The sequence below is a fragment of the Microcaecilia unicolor genome, chromosome 4 (genome assembly GCF_901765095.1).
Source record: "Microcaecilia unicolor chromosome 4, aMicUni1.1, whole genome shotgun sequence".
NCBI classification, from domain to species: Eukaryota; Metazoa; Chordata; class Amphibia; order Gymnophiona; family Siphonopidae; genus Microcaecilia; species Microcaecilia unicolor.
The window spans coordinates 87,374,640-87,399,558 of NC_044034.1; the positions used below are offsets into that span (position 1 = coordinate 87,374,640).

A 24,919-nucleotide genomic window follows, 5' to 3' on the forward strand; every position below is an offset into this window, starting at 1 on the left:
GTTGTTCATTCTGTTCCCAAAAGAGGAAAGGCTCGTCTATTCCACACAGCTAGTTAAGAAATGTATTGAATCTAATAAAAATGTATCGCTTGTTTAAAATATTTTCATGTTCCCAGAAGCGCAACAAAAACGTTGGAACCCGGCGCGCACCACCACCATTAACCGAACCGAAGCCGCTGCGCCTGGACTGGCGGAAATACGTCACACCCCGCGACTCTCCGGGCTTGTTTGTATTCCGGTGGTGACGTAACCAGGACGTGACCAGGTGAACTGCAGTGCAACTTTCCTACAGAACGCAGAGCACTTCGCGGCGCGCTATGTCTGAGAGTTTGTTGGTGGCTGAGGGTCCTTCGCTCCTACCAGGGGCCTCTACCAGTGCAAGCAGTGAGGGTAATGTTGGCGGTACTGGCGCCTCCGGGAACCCGCTGTCCCGGAAGCTGCACAAGATCCTGGAGACGCGGCTGGATAATGACAAGGTAGCGAGAGAAGGGGGCGTGGTGCCGCGCCGTTCTGCATAGGAAAGGGACAAAATCGAGTCTGGGAGGTTGACGTTTACCTCCCCATCCCTCGGAAACAGGGAGTCTTTTTTTTTTTGGTGGTGGGGGGGGGGATAATAGAGTGACTAGGGCACTGTCTTCATACAGTGTTGGCAGCTGGACGTGTTTGAAAAACTGCTATATTGGTCACCTACAGTTTTAGTGGTTGACAATATCAGTGTTTGCGATAGTTCAATCACAATGCAACATGACGGATCAAAGGACAAAATAAAGTGCCAGCCCCTTAGGCATATGTATTTTCTGATGTTACAGTGAACACTGGTATTATGGGATCACTACTAAGAGGTTGATGCAATATTATGCACCACTTATCAGTTTGGTGCCAGTTCTGTTTTTAAGTGGACGCTTCCTTGTAGGTGCCCTGACACTGCATGGTGAGAACTTATTCTATAATGGCATCAGGGCACCCAGATTCAATTATACATAGTAGATGACGGCAGAAAAAGACCTGCACGGTCCATCCAGTCTGCCCAACAAGATAACTCATATGTGCAACTTTTTATGTATACCTTACCTTGATTTGTATCTGTCTTTTTCAGGGCACAGACCATATAAGTCTGCCCAGCACTAGCCCCGCCTCCCAACCACCAGCCCCTTGATTTGTATCTGTCTTTTTCAGGGCACAGACCATATAAGTCTGCCCAGCACTAACCCCGCCTCCCAACCACCAGCCCCGCCTCTGCAATGTCATTATAACCTTGTATCAGCATACCTTACATTTAGGTATATGAGCTGTAGATATTTTGTAACTGTGGGTGCCTAAATTTGGCTGGAACATGCTTAATTGATAGTATTCTTAAATTTTATGTGTAATTGGGAGCCCTGTCCGTGTCTCACCCAGAGGCATAGAGCTGAAATTATGGGTGGGCCACTGGGCAGAATGGGTGGGTACATGTAGTCTCCACATCCCCCCCCCCCCCCTGTGCCAACTCAAAACATTAAATACCTGCGCAGGTGGGGATTCCCAATCTCCACCAGCTGCAGAGGTCCTCCAGGGGCAAGAACAGCTCCTTCTCCTTGTTCAGCCATCATGTGCTGCTGCTGCTGCCTGCCCCCCCCCCCCCCCCCCAAAAAAAAAAAAAAAAACTGAGCATGTGTGATGGGGAGGCCAGTACGATGGCAGTGTATAGATAGTGCTGCCGACTGGAGCAAATAGGAAAGGGAGCTGTTGTTGCGGCCACATGACTCCTGCAACTGGTGGAGCTTGGGAATCCCCACCAGCTATAACAAGGGCATGAGAATTTGTAGTTATTTTCATATATGTATGTGCTTGTTTTAATTTTCTTTAATAGCACATTAATGATGGAAGATCAAACGGGTTACTTTTAACATCGTGTATTCTATGTTTAATTTTTGTTTATAAGATGTGAAATTTTTGTTTCTGTAGGAAATGTTGGAGGCTCTCAAAGCACTTTCCAACTTTTTTACTGAGAACAGCTTGCGCACAAGAAGAAATTTACGTGGTGATATTGAGCGCAGAAGCTTGTCTATCAATGAAGAATTTGTGTGCATTTTCAAGAATGTGAAGGAGGTATGAGGATCTACTGAGCAAATGGCTTTAAGTGATTATTAGAGTTTTTTCAACTTCAACTCAGAGGCCACTGAAGCTTTCCCACCACTTCTGTCTCTCTCTCTCTCTCCACTCATCCAACCTTTCAGTCGTAATGCTGCCTTTTCAAGTTATAACTGCTGCTGGTTATGAATTACCTCAGTGCTTTCCCATAGATCCGATGGAATTAAGGTTCTAACTGCCATTTCACACAGATTATTAACAGATGTGGTAGTGTCATATGTTGGTGAGTAGGCTTTATTATATATAGTACAGTGGTTCTCAAACCTGTCCTGGAGAATACCAGCTGATCAGGTTTTCAGGATATCCTTAATGAATATGCATGAAAGAGATTTGCATATAATGGAGATGAGGCAAGCAGATCTGTCTCATGCATGTTCATTATCCTGAAAACCCGACTGGCTGATGGTCCCCCAGGACAGGTTTGAGAACCACTGTTATGGCAGACTGCCAGCAGAAAGCTGAACCCAAATGACTACACAGGGTTTTTTTTTCAGTGTAAATATTCTGTAGCCTCCTTGATTACAATATTGAAATTAAACATGTTTTCTACTCCCATGCATTTCTTATGCCCAAATAGCTGTCTCTATTATGCACTTTTCTTTAAAAGACCTTGTAGTAATAGGAATGATTGTGTTTTCTCACTAGATAGTTTAGAAGGATTGTTAATTTATCTAGCTGTTGTTGCATGAGAGATGGGTGACTAGTTCCTTTTTTTTTTTTAAGGAGCTTGAGAGCATACATGAAGATGTACAGGCAATGAGCAACTGCTGCCAGGACATGACCAGCCGATTGAAGGTAGGGCCAAGCACCATTTTCAGAGAGTTTACACGAGCATCTGCATTTTGTGGAACAGTGTAGTACTTTGCTGTCTGCCATTCACTACAAATTTACTGAGACCTCACTATTTTGGCTCTTAAAGCAGCAAAACTATGGACTGTATTGGACTTTTATCACCACCCCCTCTTTATTTCTTTGTTGCTTTTATTTATGTTTCTTACATGTCTAATACTATATTGTGTATTTGTATTTTACCGAACCGGAGGTCCAAACCTTTCCTCCTCTTTGTTAACATCTCTTATGGAAGTGGGGATATAGTATAGTTGGGATATCAATGGAGTGGATTCTTTTGGAATCTTTTAAACCTCCTACATATATTTGTTCGAATGCTCCTGCTTTTAAGGAAGTACAGAAGTCTCAAATTCTTAAACCTAGAGATTGGCCCCTCCGAAGGGACACCACCCTGTAGTGGTGGAGGGGCTTCTGTGTTTCAATGACTCAACGGGCTATGCTGAAGGGTTACCCATATCAGACAGGCCTCTGAGGAGAAACCAGACAGAGTGTCTCAACTAGGGAGAGAGGAAAGATGGTGACCTGAAGCTTGTACACTCAACGGCCCAGCTGACCTCTGAAGTTCTGTTTTTGTTTACTTGAAATTTCTTCTCTGCAATTGCAGTTACCTTAACTGAGAGGAAGGGGACAATCGGGGGTCAGCCGCCGATGGCCAGCGTTTTGTCCCCTGTGCAGCAAGTGCGGGACCGCTGCTTGACGAGCTGCCCAAAGACGACTGGGTTGGGGAGTCCTTTGATTAGCGCCGGCGAAGGAGCGTCGACGCTTTTGGACCTGGAAACAACTTCATCGCTCCCGAATCATTTAACCACCATGTCCAAAGGAGTGGAGGAGTGAGTTAGGAGTGCATGCTGAAACGGAAGTCGTTTACAGCTGAACCCGTGTTGGCGGTGCCACTCCTAAACCAGCAAGAGCTATCAGCTTGGAGTTTTTGGCTCCCGTGGAGGTTACATTGAATATCATCTGGAAGGCGCTCCAGGACCTAACGGTGGTAGTAAATAAGTTTGCTTCCGATATAATCTTATTAGTGAGCCACATGGATAATCTAATCGAATCCTTTGAGAATGAAAAATTGATACGGCAAATGAAGTTCTACAGGAGTAGGAAATGGTTAAGATTTTGAAGATGATAATAGACCAGAAAAATTTGAACAAAATGAATATTATTACAGATGATTAATATCGAGATTGTTGTTTTCCCAGAGTTCCGGGTATGACTCCTAAAGTTTTTTCCTCTGAAATGATTCCTCTTAGTATATTTATTCAAAAGGCATGAAGCCTGTGAAACTGGGATTACCTTAATCAGTGGGAATTAGATTAGAGACTCAAGTGTTTGTATTGTTAAATAATTTCTGGTTTTAAAAGAGAAAAAAATGAAATCAGTTGTATTATTTCTACTAATATTGGACAATAAGTATGTTTCCAATGAAATAAATTGAATATACACTGTTTTGGGTTTGAAGAAGCCAACCAGACTGGGGATAATCAGGTTAATATCACATTTTCTTTGTTTACTGTTGTTTAATTGATCTCGTCTTGTTTCACTCTCCCTATTTTGTGCTCTAAGGAAGAGTATAGAATTACCTGATTGAAATAATTCTTGTATTATTTTGTCTGTATTTCTGGCAAATTGTTTTAGTGCTTGTAAAATTAAATTGATATAAAAAAAAAAAAGAAGTTAGAGATTGGTGTTATGACATCCGGTGCTGGTCGCCTTTCCCTAGAGATCACCCAGATTGGCAGTAGCTTTACTAGAAAATTTGCACAATTGAGGAATAGTTACTAATAGAGTTGCCTCAGTGCTTGTCATATGTGCTTCAAAGTGAGGTTCCTTTGACATAACACCAAACAGGTTAAGAACCTCAGCCAAGAGAGATACAGAACTTCTCCTTTTCGCTCAGCCGTGGGTCATAACCCTAGATGGGGTCAAAAAAATTCAGGTTTGAGGTCATGACTTGGGTGAGTTTCCATTATTCTGCTCCTCTGGTGAGGTGGGGGGGGGGGGGGTGAAGTGTCGCACAACTTTATTTGGCTGCGATTATGGGATCATGGCCACAAAAAGATTGATAAGTACTAGTTTGTTGCCTGCCCGCCTCTTTGCCTTTCTCCCCAACATGAAATTCTGTCATGAGGACCAGTAGGGAGGCAAGCCGATCATCAGAAAGAGGAGACCTGCTGCAGGAGCTCAAAATGACATTGAATTTATGGAGGTTAACCACACTCATGAACTAGGTCTTCCACAGGATGTTGACTTCCTGCAACAGAAATATGTTAGGCCCTGGATAGGTAGTGGATGTTCCACCTGGATAGATCTGCTAGCCTCACTTTTTCAACACTGCTGGACAAATAATAAAAAAAACACCACTTACATTCAGCATCTGCTCCCTGCTACACATTGGTTCCATGCATGTAGTAGATTTTTGATGATTTTACTAATTAGTGTTACTACTATTACTATTTAACATTTCTAGAGCGCTACAAAGTGTACGCAGCGCTGTACAAACACAGAAGAAAGACAGTCCCTGCTCAAAGAGCTTACAATCTAATAGACAAAAGTAAAGCATTTAAATTTAAAATATTTAAGCAGTCAAGCACAAAACAGTCACAGAAGGACTGAAGATGTTGAAGGGTGGTCAGTGTGATTAGGTGTAACTCTGGTTGGAGTAGTGGGAGAAGGTGATAGAAGAATAGAAATGGGTGAGGTAAAGTAATGAGTGGGTTGATAGGGAGGTTATATAAGACATGTCACTCTAGGGGTGGGTGGGTAGAGGGGTAGGGTGGGTGGGATTAAGTCTAAAGCAGGAGAAGGTATTCTCTGCAGCCTATCTGTGAGATGGAAAATGCTCTCTGAAGCTGCTGCTATAAGTTGTTAGTTTTCTCTCCCTGAAAGAGATCCAAGCCACACCCACGAAGTTCAAACTGTCAGTGGGGAGGGTGAGGGGAGGAAATGGCAGTGCTTGATGAAAAAGAGAGCTCAGTTTGATAGGAGATATACTATAGGATGTCATTCTGAGGCCAGGCTAAGTCTAAAGCAGGAGAAGGTATTCTCTGCAGCCTATCTGTGAGATGGAAAATGCTCTCTGAAGCTGCTGCTATAAGTTGTTAGTTTTCTCTCCCTGAAAGAGATCCAAGCCACACCCACGAAGTTCAAACTGTCAGTGGGGAGGGTGAGGGGAGGAAATGGCAGTGCTTGATGAAAAAGAGAGCTCAGTTTGATAGGAGATATACTATAGGATGTCATTCTGAGGCCAGGCTAAGTCTAAAGCAGGAGAAGGTATTCTCTGCAGCCTATCTGTGAGATGGAAAATGCTCTCTGAAGCTGCTGCTATAAGTTGTTAGTTTTCTCTCCCTGAAAGAGATCCAAGCCACACCCACCTTCACAAAAGTGAATTTGGGACTAATATTCAAAGCAATGTAGCCACCTAATATTGGAGTCTTCAGAAATGTGTTACCATTGAACAGATTTAGCTTCCTAGTTCTACTAGGTGATTAAATTTAGCTGCTAAAAATCTAGGCAGTTTTAGGTCAGCTGGCAAATTTTATCCTTGTAAGCTGAGTGGCCTGGTAATGGGCTTCAGCCACAGTGTTTGCTTATTAAATTTAAACTTATTTTCAGTCACTATCTAGCATTTCCATATCATCATGCTGATCAATCCATAGACTGGTGGGTTGTGTCCATCTACCAGCAGGTGGAGATAGAGAGCAAACTTTTGCCTCCCTATATGTGGTCATGTGCTGCCGGAAACTCCTCAGTATGTTCTCTATCTCAGCAGGTGGTGGTCACACACAGCAGCAGCTCTGGCTAGGCCTCCAAGCCTAATTTTTAGGTTTTGTTGAGTGCCTGGGGTTGAGGGCTCTTCTTGAGCAAGTGCAAACCTGGTGGCGCCAGGTCCCTCCTTTTCTCCCCCCTCCCGCTGGCTCCGTTGAAAAAAAAAAAAAAAAAAAATTTTGAACGTCCTTAAAGGCGTTTATTTCGACGTTTATTTAAACGTTTATTGCAGCTACTCACTGGGACACCAGGTCGTTACAGCTCGGAGCGGAAAGCAGGTAATTTTTACCTTTTTATAGCGGGCAGGGGGTTCCCCGATTGATCTCCACGTGGCCTATGGCGTCGGAGGGCGAGGGTGCAAAGAGTCGCTCCCCGGATCGCTTGTGCGCTTCTAGAGGGGATGCGGGGGTCTTAAAGTCTGATTCGCCCTTGTTGGGTGACAGTTTCGTGACCGATGAGTGTCCCGGTCCTTCCGGTGTGGCGGTTTTTCCCGCCATAAACGCCCATCCCCCGCTGCTCGCCTCCGCCATCTTGGCCGGCCACGCGGCTCGGACGGCTTCTTCTTGGGCCGCCCTTGAGGTGGGAGACGTTAATGCCATGAACGCCCTTAATTTGGGCGACGACACAAAAGCGGCTAAACTTAAGCGCCGTTCTTCCCGTGCGGCTCCTTCGCGGAGTGTCGCGCCGGACGCCATTTTGGATGCACAGCATGTCTCTCCCCCGCTCTTGCGAGTGCCGGTTGAGAGTGCGTCTAGGGCTGTAGCCCAGGCTGCGGAAGTGCACAGTCTGGGGGGTTTCTCCCCCGAGTTTGTTTTGCTGCTGCATCAGGCCTTCCTTATGCAAAACGCTGCCCCTGCTCCCTCGTCTGGTAAAGAGGTTGAGGCCCCCGGAGGTAAACGCCCTCGGGTTGATTCCCAGGCCTTGGAGGACTTTGTCTCCTCCGATGTAGATGAGGGCAGCGTTTCTGAGTTCTCCCAACGGTCCTTTGCGGATTCCTTGGAGGAGACGGATCCCCGCTCGGATGGAGCGGATGACCCCTCTGCAGCGCGGCTCTTTAGCTCAGAGGATTTGCCCAACCTGTTAGTGCAGGCCATGGGCATTTTGAAGATTTCCTCTCCGGAGGACGTCTGTCCCTCAGCCCCTGTTGGTTCTGCCATTATGCTGGGGACGCAGCGCCCGCCTAGAACCTTCCACGTGCATGATGCTATGCACACCTTAATTTCGGCTCAATGGGATGTCCCGGAAGCGAGCCTTAAAGTGGCTAGGGCTATGTCCCGCCTCTATCCTTTGCCTGAAAGTGAACGTGAGGCCTTTCTGTGGCCTACCGTGGATTCTTTAATCACTGCGGTGACTAAGAAAACGGCGTTGCCGGTGGAAGGTGGCACGGCCCTAAAGGACGCCCAAGACAGAAGATTGGAGGCGGCCTTAAGGTCGTCCTTTGAGGCGGCTGCTTTAAGTTTGCAGGCCTCAGTTTGCGGCTCCTATGTGGCCAGGGCGTGCCTGACTATGGTGCAGCGGGCTTCCCCCTCGGATCATTCCTTGAGGGCTGATTGGCCGGCCCTGGAATCGGGCTTGGCCTATTTGGCAGACTTGCTGTATGATGTCTTGAGGGCCTCAGCTAAAGGCATGGCTCAGACAATCTCTGCGCGGCGGTGGCTTTGGCTGAAGCATTGGTCTGCTGACCACGCCTCTAAATCCCGCCTGGCTAAATTGCCTTTTAAAGGCAAGCTGCTCTTTGGGGTCGAGCTGGACAAAATCGTGACCGATCTCGGCACGTCTAAGGGCAAGAAGTTACCAGAGGTCAGGGCTCGGGCTAGTACTCGCCCCGGTACCTCCAGAGGACGGTTTCAGGAAGCCCGTCGGTACCGCCCGGGCAGGTCGGGCTCTTCTGCCTCCTCTTCCTTCAAGAGGAACTTCTCCCCCAAGCAGCATTCCTTTCGCAGAGACCGCCGTCCCGGAGGTGCTCCCTCCGGTCCTCCCCCAGGGTCTCGTACCCAATGACGGGGCCTTGGTCCACCCCCCAGTGCAGATTGGAGGACGGCTGTCCTCGTTTCGGGGCGAGTGGACCACAGTAACTTCAGACTCTTGGGTGCTGGAAGTCATCAGAGACGGCTACAAGCTAGAGTTCTGCCAACCCTTAAGAGACGGGTTTGTACTCTCTCCCTGCAAGTCTCCGGTCAAAGCTGTGGCAGTGCAGCAGACCTTGGACAACCTGATCCGCCTGGGTGCGGTCGTTCCGGTGCAAGAAAATCAGCTTGGCAAGGGACGTTACTCCATTTACTTTGTGGTACCAAAGAAAGGAGGTTCTGTACGGCCTATCCTCGACCTCAAAGGGGGTCAATCGGGCCTTGAAAGTTCGGCACTTTCGCATGGAGACTCTCCGCTCTGTTATAGCGGCAGTGAAGGCAGGGGAGTACCTGGCATCCTTGGACATCAAGGAAGCGTACTTACATATTCCCATCTGGCCTCCTCATCAACGCTTTCTGCGTTTTGCAGTACTGGGCCGACACTTCCAGTTCAGAGCCCTCCCGTTTGGGTTGGCTACTGCTCCGCGGACCTTCTCCAAAGTAATGGTGGTCATCGCGGCCTTCCTGAGGAAGGAAGGAGTACAAGTCCATCCTTATCTGGACGACTGGTTGATCCGAGCCCCCTCTTATGCAGAGTGCGGCAAAGCTGTGAACCGGGTGGTTGCTCTTTTGAGCTCCCTGGGGTGGATCATCAACTGGGAGAAAAGCCAGCTGCGCCCAATTCAGTCCCTGGAGTATCTGGGAGTTCGATTCGACACCCAGGTGGGCAGAGTGTTCCTGCCAGACAATCGGATTGTCAAGCTTCAGGCTCAGGTGGACCAGTTCCTAGTAGCCTCTCCTCTTCGGGCTTGGGACTATGTGCAGCTGTTGGGCTCTATGACGGCCACGATGGAAGTAGTGCCCTGGGCCAGGGCTCATATGAGACCACTACAACACTCTCTGCTGCAGCGCTGGACTCCGATGTCGGAGGATTATGCTGTGCGCCTTCCCTTGGACCCAGCAGTGCGCAAGGCGCTGAGCTGGTGGACGCAGACAGACAAGTTGTCTGCAGGAATGCCTCTGGTGACCCCGGAGTGGATTGTCGTCACGACGGATGCCTCTTTGTCGGGCTGGGGAGCCCACTGCTTGGGAAGGACAGCGCAGGGGCTCTGGTCTCCTGCAGAGGCAAAGTGGTCTATCAACCTCCTGGAACTCAAAGCCATTCGGTTGGCGCTTTTGGAGTTCATCCCGGTACTGGCGTTGAAGCCAGTACGGGTCCTGTCGGACAATGCCACGGCTGTGGCCTATGTCAACCGCCAGGGAGGTACCAAGAGCGCCCCTCTAGCCAAGGAGGCCATGAATCTATGCCAGTGGGCGGAAACGAACCTGGAACAGCTGTCAGCGGCCCACATTGCCGGAGTCATGAATGTCAAGGCGGACTTTCTCAGTCGCCATACCTTGGAGCCCGGAGAGTGGCAGCTATCTGCTCAGGCGTTCTTGGGAATCACGAAGCGCTGGGGCCAGCCGAGCCTAGATCTGATGGCGTCATCGGCCAATTGCCAAGTCCCGCGCTTTTTCAGCAGAGGATGGGACCCTCGATCCCTGGGAGTAGATGCTCTTCTCCAACAGTGGCCGACACAAGAGCTCCTCTATGTGTTCCCGCCCTGGCCCATGTTGGGCAGGGTGCTAGACCGGGTGGCAAAGCATCCAGGCCGGGTAATCCTGGTGAGTCCGGATTGGCCCAGACGTCCCTGGTATGCGGACTTGATCAGGCTCTCAGTCGACGATCCTCTGCGGCTGCCAGTGGAGCAGGGTCTGTTACATCAGGGTCCCGTGGTGATGGAGGATCCCTCCCCCTTTGGTCTTACGGCCTGGCTATTGAGCGGCAGCGTCTGAGGAAGAAGGGCTTCTCAGACAAGGTCATCGCCACTATGCTGAGAGCGAGGAAGCGCTCTACTTCTACTGCTTACGCCAGGGTTTGGCGTACCTTTGCAGCGTGGTGTGAAGCAGGCTCATGTTCTCCATTCACTGCTCCAATTTTGTCAGTGTTGGCATTCCTGCAAGAAGGTCTGGAGAAAGGCCTGTCGCTCAGTTCCCTTAAAGTCCAGGTAGCGGCTCTGGCTTGCTTCAGGGGCCGCCTGAAGGGTGCTTCCCTGGCTTCACAGCAAGATGTGGTGCGTTTTCTCAAGGGAGTTAATCACCTGCGCCCTCCTCTGCACTCGGTGGTGCCTGCGTGGAATCTCAACCTGGTGCTAAGAGCATTACAGAGGCTGCCTTTTGAACCCTTGTCGAGGGCATCTCTGAAAGACCTGACGTTGAAAGCAGTCTTTTTGGTGGCTATCACTTCAGCCAGAAGAGTTTCCGAGCTACAGGCACTCTCATGTCGAGAGCCTTTTCTGCAGTTCACTGAGGCAGGAGTGACTATTCGCACAGTGCCTTCCTTCCTGCCCAAGATTGTTTCTCGCTTCCATGTGAATCAGCAGCTCTGTCTACCTTCCTTTCTTAGGGAGGACTACCCAGAGGAATACTCTGCTCTTAAATATCTGGATGTGAGACGAGTCATCATCAGATATTTGGAAGTGACCAATGATTTCCGGAAGTCGGATCATCTGTTTGTCCTGTTTGCAGGTCCTCGTAAGGGTCTGAAGGCTGCTAAGCCTACAGTGGCAAGATGGGTCAAGGAAGCCATTGCAGCGGCTTATGTGGCCGCGGGGAAGGTGCCGCCTATCCAGCTGAAGGCTCACTCCACTAGAGCTCAGGCGGCCTCGATGGCAGAGGCCGGCTCCGTCTCCTTGGAAGAGATATGCAAGGCGGCAACTTGGGCTCGGCCCATACATTCTCCAAGCATTACCGCTTGACTGTGGCGGCACGGGCGGAGGCCCGGTTTGGAGCTTCAGTGTTGAGGTCAGGGATTTCAATGTCCCGCCCTGGGTGAGTACTGCTTCGGTACATCCCACCAGTCTATGGATTGATCAGCATGATGATATGGAAGGTAAAATTATGTATCATACCTGATAATTTTCTTTCCATTAATCATAGCTGATCAATCCATAGTCCCTCCCAGATATCTGTATTGTTTATATTCTGGTTGCATTTCAGGTTCAAGTTTAGTCTTCAGTTCCTGTTCAGGAGGACTTCGTGTTCAAGTTTTTCAATGGATTCTTCAAGAGTTGAGACGAATTTGTGTTACAGTGAGCTGCTGCATTCCTCTCCCCTCCGTTTTACGGGGCTGGATTGAGACTTAAATTCTGCCGGCACTCCCTCCCGCTTCGTGCGGCTGTAGGGCAGCTTTGTACCCTTCCCGCTTCGGCGGTGTTAGGGTCAGTCAGCTCCTCCCGCGGTTGCGGTTGCAGGATAAGCCAGATCCCCCGCATCGGCGGGTGTGGTGTCCCTCCCCCGCTCCGCGGGGATGAGCTAGACGGATTCCCCTCCCCCACTTGTGTGGGGATGAGCTGGGTTAATTCCCCTCCCCCGTTTCGGCGGTGGTGAGCTGGGCAGAGTGTCCCTTTGTGGGTGTAATTCTCTAAGTGCTGAGTCCTGCGGATGGAGCTTTGATATCGACATACTGAGGAGTTTCCGGCAGCACATGACCACATATAGGGAGGCAAAAGTTTGCTCTCTATCTCCACCTGCTGGTAAATGGACACAACCCACCAGTCTATGGATTGATCAGCTATGATTAATGGAAAGAAAATTATCAGGTATGATACATAATTTTACCTTTGAATACTTACCCCTTAATTAATTAAATAAAGAGGGAGATTTAGAGAGTGGTATTATGCCAGGTTATTCAGGGGTCCTTTTACTAATGTGCTCCGAAAAGTGGCCTGCGCTGGTGTAGACGTGTGTATTGGACACGCTCAGGTCCATTTTTAAGTGCACCTGCAAAAAAGGTCTTTTTTTTTGGCCGAAAATGGACGTGCGACAAAATGAAAAATGGCGTGTGTCCATTTTGGGCCCGAGACCTAACTGTCACCCATTGACTTAGCGGTAAGGTCTTGGTCGTTAACCAGGTGGTAATTGTCAGCATGTGTACAATGCCGATTATCGCCCAGCTAGCACCACACGCCAGAAAATAAAATATATTTTTCAGTGCATGTAGTGGGCGTGTGTAAAAAAATAAAATTTCCGCCTGGGCCACACGATAGCCGGGCGGTAGTTCCGAATTGGCGCGTGTGTAGGCGCCTACGCGACTTAGTAAAAGGTCCCCTCAGTTGCTGAGTATTAAACCTCTTTTTGAGTAATTGCATTGCTAAGAAATGGGCACAATGTAAACAGATTGTGAGCATACATCAGCCCCTTCTGATTGGTTTACTTATTTCGTACTTTATTTGATTGTTTGTTCTTATTCCTGTTAGAGCTTCTCTTGAGCAGAAATCATTTTGACATATTGGGGCAGGGAGGCAGCCTAGCTAACTCCTCCGGTCGGCAATGAGACAAATATTCAATGCCGGGCTGTTTTTGGTGACTGGCATTGAATATCCGTTTTATTTTTGGCCAGTTTAAACTTAACTGTCCAAGCCAATATTCAGCGCTGGCCAATTATGTTTATAGCGGCCAAAGATAGGCCTGCTATTTGAGTGGATAGATAGACCAGTGATCTGACACTATTCTTATGTTCTTATGACTCTTGGACCTGGATCTACTTTCTTTCTTAAATTTCTTGCAGAGTTTACTGAAGAAATTTTTAGACTCTAAAGAGTAAATAGCTTTTAGTATTTCATGATTGTTGGTGGGAGGGTGGGGGGTTGCTGACTTGTTTGACTGGATTAAGTTGTATTTTACGTAATGGGTCCATCATCACTTTTCCTTCCTTGAATTTACTGATTTGATTTAGTTTTTCTTTGTACCTTCCCTTCTCTTATTATTGGTGAGGTTGACATTGTGAGGATTATTTTTCTTTTTCCTTTTATGTTTTATTCATTTTTCCTTTAATTCCTAGCAACATATTGGATTGTTAAATCATTGTAAGAAAAAAAGGTGTTTGTGCACTCGCTTAGGGGCCCTTTTACTAAGCAGCGGTAGACCCTATGCGTGTGCAGCATGTGCCCAAATGGTAGTGCACCCTCCTGGTGGTAATTTCAGATTTGGCGCGCGCCCATAATGTGTGGATGAATTATTTATTTATTTCCTCCTACGCATGCCAGTTCTGGCGGTAATAGACATTTGGCGCACGCCGACCAGTCACCGTGTGTGTAACGTGTGAGCCTTTACCGCTAGATCAGTGGGTGGCGATAAGGTCTCAGGCCGGTTTTGGCCATGCGCTGGTTTCATTTTTACTGCAGGTCCTTTTCCCATCCCATTAAAAAAAGACGTTTTTTTTTTTGTAGATGCGGTAAAAACTGGCCTGGCATGTGCCCAATACACACACCTACACTACCACAGACCACTTTTTACCGTGGCTTAGTAAAAGGGTCCCTCTTTTTATAATGTACATGCATGCCTTGCAACTCTGGCCAGACTATGATCTTGGGAACCCCTGCATGTGCTTCATGTAAAAATATGTGCATGTATTTGTTATTCAAAATTTAAAAGAACCATTTTTATATGTAAAACATGTTTTTCATGATAACACTTTATAAAACTACCTCCGGTGAGCCAGTTGATGTAGTGTATCTAGATTTTCAGCAAGCTTTTGATAAAGTTCCTTATAGAGATTCCTGAGAAAATTAAAGAGTCATGAGATAGGAGGCAAGGTTGGCTATTGGACAGAAAACAGAGGGTAGGGTTAAATGGTCATTTCTCTCAATGGAGGAGAGTGGAGTGCCACAGGGATCTGTACTGGGACCGATACTATTTAACATATTTATAAATGATATGGAAATCTGAACGACGAGTGAGGTGATCAGATTTGCAGATGATACAAAACTATTCAAGGTTGTTAAAACACGTGCGGACTGTGAAATATTGCAGGAAGACCTTAGGAAATTGGAAGACTAGGTGTCTAAATGGCAGATGAAATTTAATGTGGACAAATGCAAGGTGATGCACATTGGCAAGAATAATCCGAATCATAGTTACCTGATGCTAGCGTCCACCTTGGGGGTCAGCACTCAAGAAAAAGATCTGGATGTTGTAGATAATATGCTGAAATCTGCTCATTGTGCAGCGGTGGCCAAAAACAAACAGAATGCTAGGAATGAATAGGAACGGGATGGTAAATAAGACTGAAAATATTATAATGCCTTTGTATTGCTCCATGGTGCGTCTGCACCTTGAGTATTGTGTTCAGTTCTGGTTGCCGTATCTCAAAAAAGATATAACGGAATTAGAAAAGGTTCAAAGAAGAGCGACTAAAATGATAAAGGAGATGAAACTGCTCTCGTATGAGGAAAGGCTAAAGAGGTTAGGGCTCGCGTGTTAAGCAGATTTCTTCTGTAAAGATCTTAATATTTGTTTAAATTGTCTTCTTTGTTTTTCTGAGATTACACCCCCCCCCCTGAGTATTTGGGGTCTAAAGAAGAGTACTTTTCTCTACTAGAAATATTGTTCTTTTATTAGAAACTAGCCGTTAAGCCCGTTAAAACGGGCAAGTATTGGTATGCTCTATTTTGATGTATAACTCCCTCCCTCCCTCCCCTCGGCTCCCCGCCCTTCCTCCTTCCCTCCCTCCCAGCTCCAAGGCCCGATTCCCTCCCAGCTCCATGGGCCCCCCCTCCGTCCCTCCCAGCCAGCTGCAAGGCCCCCCTCTGTACATCCCTCCCAGCTCCAAGGCCCCCCTACTTCTGACCTCCTATGTCCAGCATCCTCCCTCCTTCCCTGCCAGCTTCAAGGCCCCCAGTCTTTCCCTCCCTCCCTAGCTCCAAGGCCCCATTCCCTCCCCTCCCAGCTCCAAGGCCCTCCGTCCCTCCCCTCCCTCGCAGCTCCAAGGCCCCCTCCTCCTTCTGAGCATTTATCCTGCCTTCCCCTCCCCCCCCGAGGTCGCTGTTGTCGCCGCTACCGCTCCCCCCCCCCGAGGCGCCACCGGCCCCTCCCTCCCAGCTCCAAGGCCCGATTCCCTCCCAGCTCCAAGGCCCCCCGTCCGAGCCAGCTCCAAGGCCCCCCTCCATCCCTCCCCTCCCTCGCAGCTCCAAGGCCCCCCTCCTCCTTCTGAGCATTTCTCCTGCCTTCCCCTCCCCCCCCCGAGGTCGCTGTTGTCGCCGCTACCGCTCCCCCCCCCCCCCGAGGTTGCCACCGGCCCCTCCCTCCCAGCTCCAAGGCCCGATTCCCTCCCAGCTCCAAGGGCCCCCCCTCCATCCCTCCCAGCCAGCTGCAAGGCCCCCCTCTGTACATCCCTCCCAGCTCCAAGGCCCCCCTACTTCTGACCTCCCATGTCCAGCATCCTCCCTCCTTCTCTGCCAGCTTCAAGGCCCCCAGTCTCTCCCTCCCTCCTAGCTCCAAGGCCCCATTCCCTCCCCTCCCAGCTCCAAGGCCCCCCCCCCCGTCCAAGCCAGCTCCAAGGCCCCCTCCGTCCCTCCCTTCCCCTCCCTCGCAGCTCCAAGGCCCCCCTCCTCCTTCTGAGCATTTCTCCTGCCTTCCCCTCCCCCCCCCCGAGGTCGCTGTTGTCGCCGCTACCGCTCCCCCCCCCCCCGAGGTCGCCACTGGCCCCTCCCTCCCAGCTCCAAGGCCCGATTCCCTCCCAGCTCCAAGGGCACCCCCCTCCATCCCTCCCAGCCAGCTGCAAGGCCCCCCTCCTCCTTCTGAGCATTTCTCCTGCCTTCCCCTCCCCCCCCGAGGTCGCTGCTATCGCCCCTCCCCCCCCCCCCGAGGTCGCCGCTACCGTCCCCCCCCCCCCCCCCGAGATCGCCACCGGCCCCCTCCACCCGGGCCCTCTGTTCTACATTTAACTTACAGCGCCGAAACCGCAGGCAGATCAGCTCCGTCGGCCTTCCTTCTCTGCCTGTGTCCCGCCCTCGTGTGACGTAACGTCAGCGAGGGCGGGGCACACAGGCTGGGAAGGAAGGCCGACGGGAGCTGATCTGCCTGCGGTTTCGGCGCTGTAAGTTAAATGTAGAAGAGAGGGCCTGGCCTGGTGGAGGGGGTTGGCTGCGACCTTGGGGGGGGGGACGGCAGCGGCGACCTGCAGGGGGGGAGCGGCAGCGGCGACCTCCGGGGGGGGGGGGGAGCGGTACCATTAGCGGCAGCGTCGACGTCCGTGTGGCAGTGACTGCACTCCTCCTCAGCGCAGAGTTTCCCTCTCTGTTCCGTCATCACGTCTTGACGTGGGGGCGGGACAGAGAGGGAAGTCTCTACTGCGCATTTGCAGGTGAGTCGGTCACTTGCCATTTATAGGTTTGATGTTTCTTATCTGTATTGCCTGTCAAGTGTAAAAACTTGTTGTATTAAAGAAAATGAATAAATTAAAAAAAAGAGGCTAGGGCTCTTCAGCTTGGAAAAGAGATGGACGAGGGGAGATATGATTGAGGTCTACAAAATCCTGTGTGGTGTAGAATGAGTAGAAGTAAATTGATTTCTTTTTTTCTAATTCTAAAAATACAAAGACTAGGGCACTCGAAGTTACTTGGAAATACTTTTAAATATATATTTAAAACAAATAGGAGGAAATATTTTTTCACTTAACGAATAGTTAAGCTCTGGAACTCTTTGCCAGAGGAGGTGGTAACAGCGGTGAGCATATGTGGGTTTAAAAGAGGTTTGGACAAATTCCTGGAGGAAAAGTCCATAATTTGCTATTGAGACAGACATGGGAAGCAACTGCTTGCCCTGGGATTTGTAGTATGGAGTGTTGCCATGATTTGGGTTTCAGCCAGGTACTTGTGACCTGGCTTGGCCACTGTTTGGAAAACAGGATAGTGGCCTAGATGGACCATTGGTCTGACCCAGAATGGCTACTCTTATGTTCTCCCTTACCGGTATTTTAAACCACAAAATCTATATCACTCTTCTCATACAGCAGTCATGAGAGCTCTTTTAAATTAACATTCTTACAGCATCATTTACTAACCTTGCACACAGACATCATTAACACACATTTGCCGCGGGGCATAAAAATGGGCCTTGTGGCAAGTAACATGTATTTACTAGTGTTGGCATGTATTAACTTTTCATGCTGACAAATAAATACACCTGCTTTGAGGAAAGTCATTGGAGTTAGAACCAGAAGTTATCAACCCTTGCAGGCTTTGTTTTTTTTTTCTACTTAATTTTAATAATAGATTCACAATTTTGTCATGCTGGCAGCCTCTAAGGGAGAATTTTCTCTTAAAGCAGATCTGATATCTGGAAATAAGAAAGACCAGCAGTTCCCTCAAACAAAGGAATATCAGTGATTCTGATAATAAAAATCTTCTGTGTCTGACAGAATGTGAAATGGTATCTGACCCTTTGATCCTAACTAACAAGTTACACTAACTTATTGCTGAGTACCACCAGCCTCCACCAGAGGACATAAATTATTAGGGAGTGGCTTGTTTCCATAAAAGAGAAAATATTCTTAAAGTTAATCACTAGTTATCTTTGTAAGAAAAGAGGAGTGATATGTGGCTAGATAGGAATTCACTGACCATGTGAAGAGTGAAATTTTTGACACAGGAGATCACAAGAAATAACATTAAGGTACTTTTTAAAGAACTGAGAAATTAATCGCTAATCCCAGAGTGAAGAGATTGGAATACCTACTTTTGGTAGATAAAAGTATAATCTATATAAATAAATCCCACCTTGAACGTTCTGAAGCTCCCTCCAACTGTGGCAGTGAAGTCCTGAACTGCTGTAGTCCTCCTGGCTATTCGGACTACTCAGCACCGCCCTCAGCCACGCCCCATCTGCGACCTACGCCACGCCCCAACTGGACATAAAAAGCACCATGAACGTTCTGAACCACACTTTGAAGCTTTGTATGTTCGAAGCTCTGTAACCACTTTTAACCCCAGTACATCTGGGCGCCGCCATGATGAGCGTCACACCAATAGGAATACAGGAGCGTCTGAGGCGAAGGCGTCAGTCGCCGTTGCCACGCGTCATGCACCTATCAAAGAAAAGAAGGGGCGGACCTACGGCTCACTCTAGGCCACGCCCCACTCACGCGTCATGCACCTATCAAAGAAAAGAAGGGGCGGACCTACGGCTCTAGGCCACGCCCCACTCCTCAATTCAACCAATAACAGTGCAGCTGCTTCAACCCCCCCCCCCTGCTCCGCCTCAATTTCTTTTATCAGCCAATGTTCCTTTTACATAATTCTACAACAGAGCCTGCCAGTTCCCTCCCGCTCCGCTATTCAAATTCTGGACCAAGGCTTCTCTCTGGCGACGAGGTGGGCGCGTTGCAGCTTTACATGCTGCAGCTCCGGTAAGGGGGTTTCACTGAGCTCTGCATCACTTGCCACTTATTTTCCTGCTGCTTTATGGAACTCCTTCAGGTTTTGGAGGGGGGGAGGCGCAATGGCACCCTGTCGGGGGGGGGGGGGGGGGGGGGGAGACAGGTCAGCGGTTGTGACTTCGGCAGGGGCGTGGCAGCAGGGGTCGGACCTCAGACTACACAGGCGGAAGGGGTCCTCACACCACACAGGAGGGGGAAAATAAACATGAGGGAGTGGCCATACGGAGGATGAGGTCCACAACGGCTGTTCACACCACAGATGGGGGGGGAGGGGGTCCTGACACCAAAGACGAACGGCGGATCAAGACACCTGACAGGAGGGGTGGAGGGAGACCTGTGAGCACAGCGACTGACAGTATGGGGGAGGGGTCCTGCGACCACACAGCGGAAGAGGCAGGGGGAGCGGGTCTACCCAACACAGAGAGGCAGGGGGGAGGTATCTCTGTCACACGCACAATCTCTCTCTCTCTCTCTCTCTCACTCACTCACAGTCAGTGTCTCTCTTACTCTTATACACTGTCTACAACACACCCTATGTCTCACACTATCACATTCACTCTCTGTCACACAGTCACTCTCAAACACTCTCAATCTCATACACTCGATCTCACAGACAGTATGTGTATCGTACACGTACTCTCTCACACTGTCTCACATACACAGTCTCTCAAACACTGTATCTGTGTGAAACACTCTCTCACACTCACTGTGCCTCACATACGCACTCGCACACACTCAATGTCACACACACATACTCTGTAACAGACACACGGACACTCTCACACACACTCTATGAAACATACACACTCCCAGGAAAACCTTGCTAGCGCCCGTTTCATTTCTGTCAGAAACGGGCCTTTTTTACTAGTGAAAAATAAACTGTTGGCTGAAGAGATTCTTAGTTTTGTTAGTTACCTGAAAGATAGTATGTTTCAGATGCAAGCCCATGAAGAGTTAATGACTATAAACTGTTGAACACTACTTCACAAAACCTGTTTGTCATTTAAAATTTATTGTCGAGAGAAATGGGGAGTACAATAAAAAAAAAACTCAGAAAATAAAGTACTAAGAGCTAGAGTTACTAATGTGTTCTAATGCCATGAATATGCATTATTTAATTAACGGTTCCATTTTATGCAATAGAATATATAGAACAACATTCACACGTTAGTAACTCTAGTTGTAAACTTATTGATTTATCTGAGTTGTTCCTACAGAGTACTTCACAAGCAGAGAATGTAAAGATTAATAGAAGACCATGACTGATCTCTTTAAGGGAGCACAATCTCATAGGGCCCTGTTCGCATTTGCAATAGGAATGAGTTAGAAAAGCTCAGAATCATTAGAAAATAATCACAAAAAGCACAAAACAGGGAGAGATGCAAGGAAGCTGGACGTAGTGGTAAAAGAGAAAAACAGTAGAACTTCATTGACCATAGAGGTGTTAGTCCTAAGTGATTACTCCGAGTTGTGTGAAGAGAGCGAAGGTCCTTGAGTACCAAACAATTCAGTCAGAGACCTAGAAAATGTGGCAGTAAGATGTAAAAATACTTTCCATCGTTTTGAATTTGCAAACACACCTGGATATGTTGCCTGTACATATCACATCTTACATCTTACGAACTCCTGAAGGAAGCTTTTTGCACAAATCAAGTAACATAGTAACATAGTAGATGACGGCAGAAAAAGACCTGCACGGTCCATCCAGTCTGCCCAAAAAGATAACTCATATGTGCTAATTTTGTGTATACCCTACTTTGATTTGTACCTGTGTTCTTCAGGGCACAGACCGTATAAGTCTGCCCAGCACTATCCCCGCCTCCCAACCACCAGCCCCGCCTCCCACCACCGGCTCTGGCACAGACCATATAAGTCTGTCCAGCACTATCCCTGCCTCCCAACCACCTGTACTGCTTCCCACCACCGGCTCTGGCACAGACCGTATAAGTCTGCCCAGCACTATCCCCGCCTCCCAACCACCAGCCCCGCCTCCCGATCTTGACTAAGCTCCTGAGGATCCATTCCTTCTGCACAGGATTCCTTTATGCTTATCCCACGCATGTTTGAATTCCGTTACAGTTTTCATTTCCAGCACCTCCCGCGGGACAGCATTCCAAACATCCACTACTCTCTCCGTGAAAAAATACTTCCTAACATTTTTCTTGAGTCTGCCCCCCTTCAATCTCATTTCATGTCCTCTCGTTCTACCACCTTCCCATCTCCGGAAAAGGTTTGTTTGCGGATTAATACCTTTCAAATATTTGAACGTCTGTATCATATCACCCCTGCTTCTCCTTTCCTCCAGAGTATACATGTTTAGTTCAGAAAGTCTCTCCTCATACGTCTTGTAACGCAAATCCCATACCATTCTCGTAGCTTTTCTTTGCACCGCTTCAATTTTATTTACATCCTTAATAAGATACGGCCTCCAAAACTGAACACAATACTCCAGGTGGGGCCTCACCAATGACTTATACAGGGGCATCAACACCCCCTTTCTTCTGCTGGTCACACCTCTCTCTATACAGCCTAACAACCTTCTAGCTACGGCCACCGCCTTGTCACACTGTTTCGTCGCCTTCAAATCCTCAGATACTATCACCCCAAGATCCCTCTCTCCGCATTAGCATTAGCAGTAAATTTGAGAGACTGAGATCACATGCCACATACCTTGACATAGGAGTGAGATTTATTACTGTTAGCATATATGCAAAACTAACCCATTGGAGAGATTGCCTCAGGAGAGATGACACTTAATAGTGTGGAGGCAGAGCTGTTAGTTTTTCTTTCTCTATAATTTGTGTTACTTATGGAGGACTATAGTGTGCAAAGGTTCTCTTGTTATCTGCTTTGATCTGATGTGAAAGATCTAGAACCGTGGTATTCGCTCTGAGTTCTCAAGGGCTGCCAGTGGGTTAGGGTTTTAGGATATCCCTAATATATTTGCATGGGAGAGATTTACATACAATATGGGTAATAGGCATACACATATCCCTCATATATATATTCACTGAGGATATCTTGACCCATTGACCGACCTCAAGGACTGGGTGTGAATTAGATTAAATGTATCCTTACGTTAGTGTTTAAAACACTGGGAGATTAAGGGGGCAACCTTCCCTTATCCCTCAAGCAGATTGCTGCTCAATTGGAACAGTTTGGGAAAACCCAAATATGTTTGGTAGTGGGTGTAAATCCCCATGTCGATCTGTTAGGTTATTGACATTTATTACACTTCTGAAATTAGAATAATCCACGGATTCTGTGTATGGCGATTAATGTTGTGTGCGCATTGTCTTTTTACATGTGCAATTTAATTGATTAATGAGCCAATCAGCACCAATAATTGGCATCAATTATTGGCATTAATTGGGCTTAATTGGGAGTTATGCAGACAACACATTTTATAACGCTGTGCGTGGATCTCCTATAGCATGTAGTTTCAAGGGGGCGTGGACAGGAGCATTTCAAAGGGGGGGTTCCAAGAATTTACGTGCATCTAAAGTTATGTCCTTAGCGCTATTCTATAAAGGATGCAGCACTTAGATTTTTCGGTGCCATTTATAGAATCTAGTCCTAAATGTGTATCTTCTATTCATGAAAGGTGACCCGACGTGGCCGTGTTTTGGCACAAAAGCCTGCCTCAGGGGCCAAGTGGATCTTTGTTGTATTGTTGGGCATGTTTAACAACAAAGAACAATGTGGTCAAGTTTCTAGCTGCATCTTTTGCGTGACATATTTTTGCCGATTGGACGACTGTTGAGACTCAACGTATAATGACCTATTGGGGATACTGCAGGAATTCTTTAGCTATAACCTTGACCACTTTGTTCTTTGTTGTTAAACATTTCCAACATTACAACAAAGATCCACTTGACCCCTGAGGCAGGCCTTTGTGCCGAAACATGGCTGTGTCGGGTCACCTTTCAGCTGTTACTAATAAAGACTGTTTGATGTCCTCTTTGTTTCTACCTCACATTTTTGTTTGTTTCTCACGGTTATGTGAGGCTTGCTCCTCCGTTTTGCTTGTCTTATCTTCTAGGCATGCCAAAAATCTCCTAGACCACGCCCTCTTGCCATTTGCATGCACTTGGGTTTTTGCCATGCGTATCCCAGCTCCCAGCTTTGTAAAATGGGAACTTAGTAAAAAAAGCCCCGTTTCTGATACAAATGAAACGGGGGCTAGCAAGGTTTTCTTCTGTGTGCATGTGGGAGTGTGTGTGTCCCTGCCCTCTGCCCTCTCTCCCTTCCCCTGTGCTGTCTGTCCTCTCTGTCCCTCCCCCCTCGGAGTCGAGTCCTTCAGTGTTAAGTTTCCTGCTGTGCTGTGTTTGTGTTACAGAGATAGTGAGGGCTTCTGCCCTCTCTCCCCTCCCCCCTCTGAGTCCTTCACTGTTACAGAGAGAGCGATTTGATTTTGTGCTTTGCTGTGTTTTCCTTCACTGTTTGTGTTACAGAGAGAGCGAGGGCGGGGCAGACACTCATGGGGAAACCGGATATCTCTCCCCCTTCACACTTCCGGCTGGAGGCTTCATTTAGAACGTTGGTGGTGCCTTTTATATATAGAGATAAATGTTTAAGCACCGGTTTATGTATGTCTCAAATGTGAACTGTCATTATAAAATGACTGCTATAATATCCAAATGGATGGACCTGAATGAGGGGATAACCAAAAGGTTCTTTTGGGTAGATCCTAACACCTGGAATGTAAAGTAAGGAATCAAATATCTGGACAAACAGATTGTTACACCAGTATGGAAAATCTTATGCATTAGGAATTTGTTGCTTCCTGAATTATGAAGCATCTCTGATCCAGCCTTCTTTGGTAAACAGCTGAAGGACCTCTTGTTTAGAACGGCTTTGTGCAATGTTTTACTTAATTGAAACCATGATTTCTCACTGCCTTCAGTACCTTAACACTTTTGGAATTTTCTTCTGAGGTAAGTCTTGTTTGTTTATTTGATGACGTATATAGGGGGTCTTTTACAAAGCCGCTCTAGTGTTTTTAGCTTGTGGTAAAAATCAGCTGGTGGTAAATGCTGAGACGCCCATTATATTAAATCAAACAACACACCAAATAAGTCAATCGTGTAGTGGTAATATAGGAGCAAACCCCTCAGAAACCTATCGGACCCGCGGTCCTAGGCTTGCAACACACCACAGAAAGAAGTGGTCGTTGATAGTTTAAATCATAGGGGTTTGTGATTCTCCATCAAACCCCTATGATTTAAACTTCTTTCTGTGGTGTGTTGCAAGCCTAGGACCGCAGGTCCGATAGGTTTCTGAGGGGTTTGCTCCTATATTACCACTACACGATTGACTTATTTGGTGTGTTGTTTGATTTGGTATAGATTTACATATTAATCACACCAGTATATTCCTGCACAATTTTATGAGTGTGTAATACGCCCATGATATTCCTATGGGTGTCTCAGCATTTACTACCAGCTGATTTTTAGCACGGCTTTGTAAAGTTTGACAGTGGTTCTTAATCCAGATTGTTCTCCCATTGCATAGTTCTCCCTTGTTTACTTTTATGTTATTATATTTATGCATATTCTTTTGTTAACTGCCTAGAATTGTAGATAGGCTTTATATAAACTGTTTAAATATGTTAATAGAAGAAGATTCAATATTGTATTTTACAGAATGGTGGTGCATCTTGGTTGGCTAAAAATGTTATAGGAGACAGTCTATGGACAACCAAACAGCAGCAACGATCCAAGGAAAGGACAATATCAAAAGAATGCAGCCAATAGCATCTGCATAGGAAAAATGCTATTGGCTGTGTTCTTTTACTTTTGATATTTGACCTCATTTTTCTTTTAAACACAGGTATTGCAGTACATGTTTT

At 47.5% G+C, this 24,919-nt stretch overlaps 1 protein-coding gene across 1 annotated transcript in view; it reads left to right on the plus strand.

The window, feature by feature from the left end:
* The first annotated feature begins 233 nt into the window (after positions 1-233).
* COG6 (component of oligomeric golgi complex 6) overlaps positions 234-24,919 on the plus strand; it is a 217,686-nt gene continuing 193,000 nt past the window's right edge. The window contains exons 1-3 of the mRNA XM_030200417.1: positions 234-476; positions 1,945-2,088; positions 2,854-2,925. Coding sequence (XP_030056277.1) covers positions 318-476; positions 1,945-2,088; positions 2,854-2,925 — 375 coding nt within the window. The 5' untranslated portion in view covers positions 234-317. The remainder of the gene's footprint in view (positions 477-1,944; positions 2,089-2,853; positions 2,926-24,919) is intronic.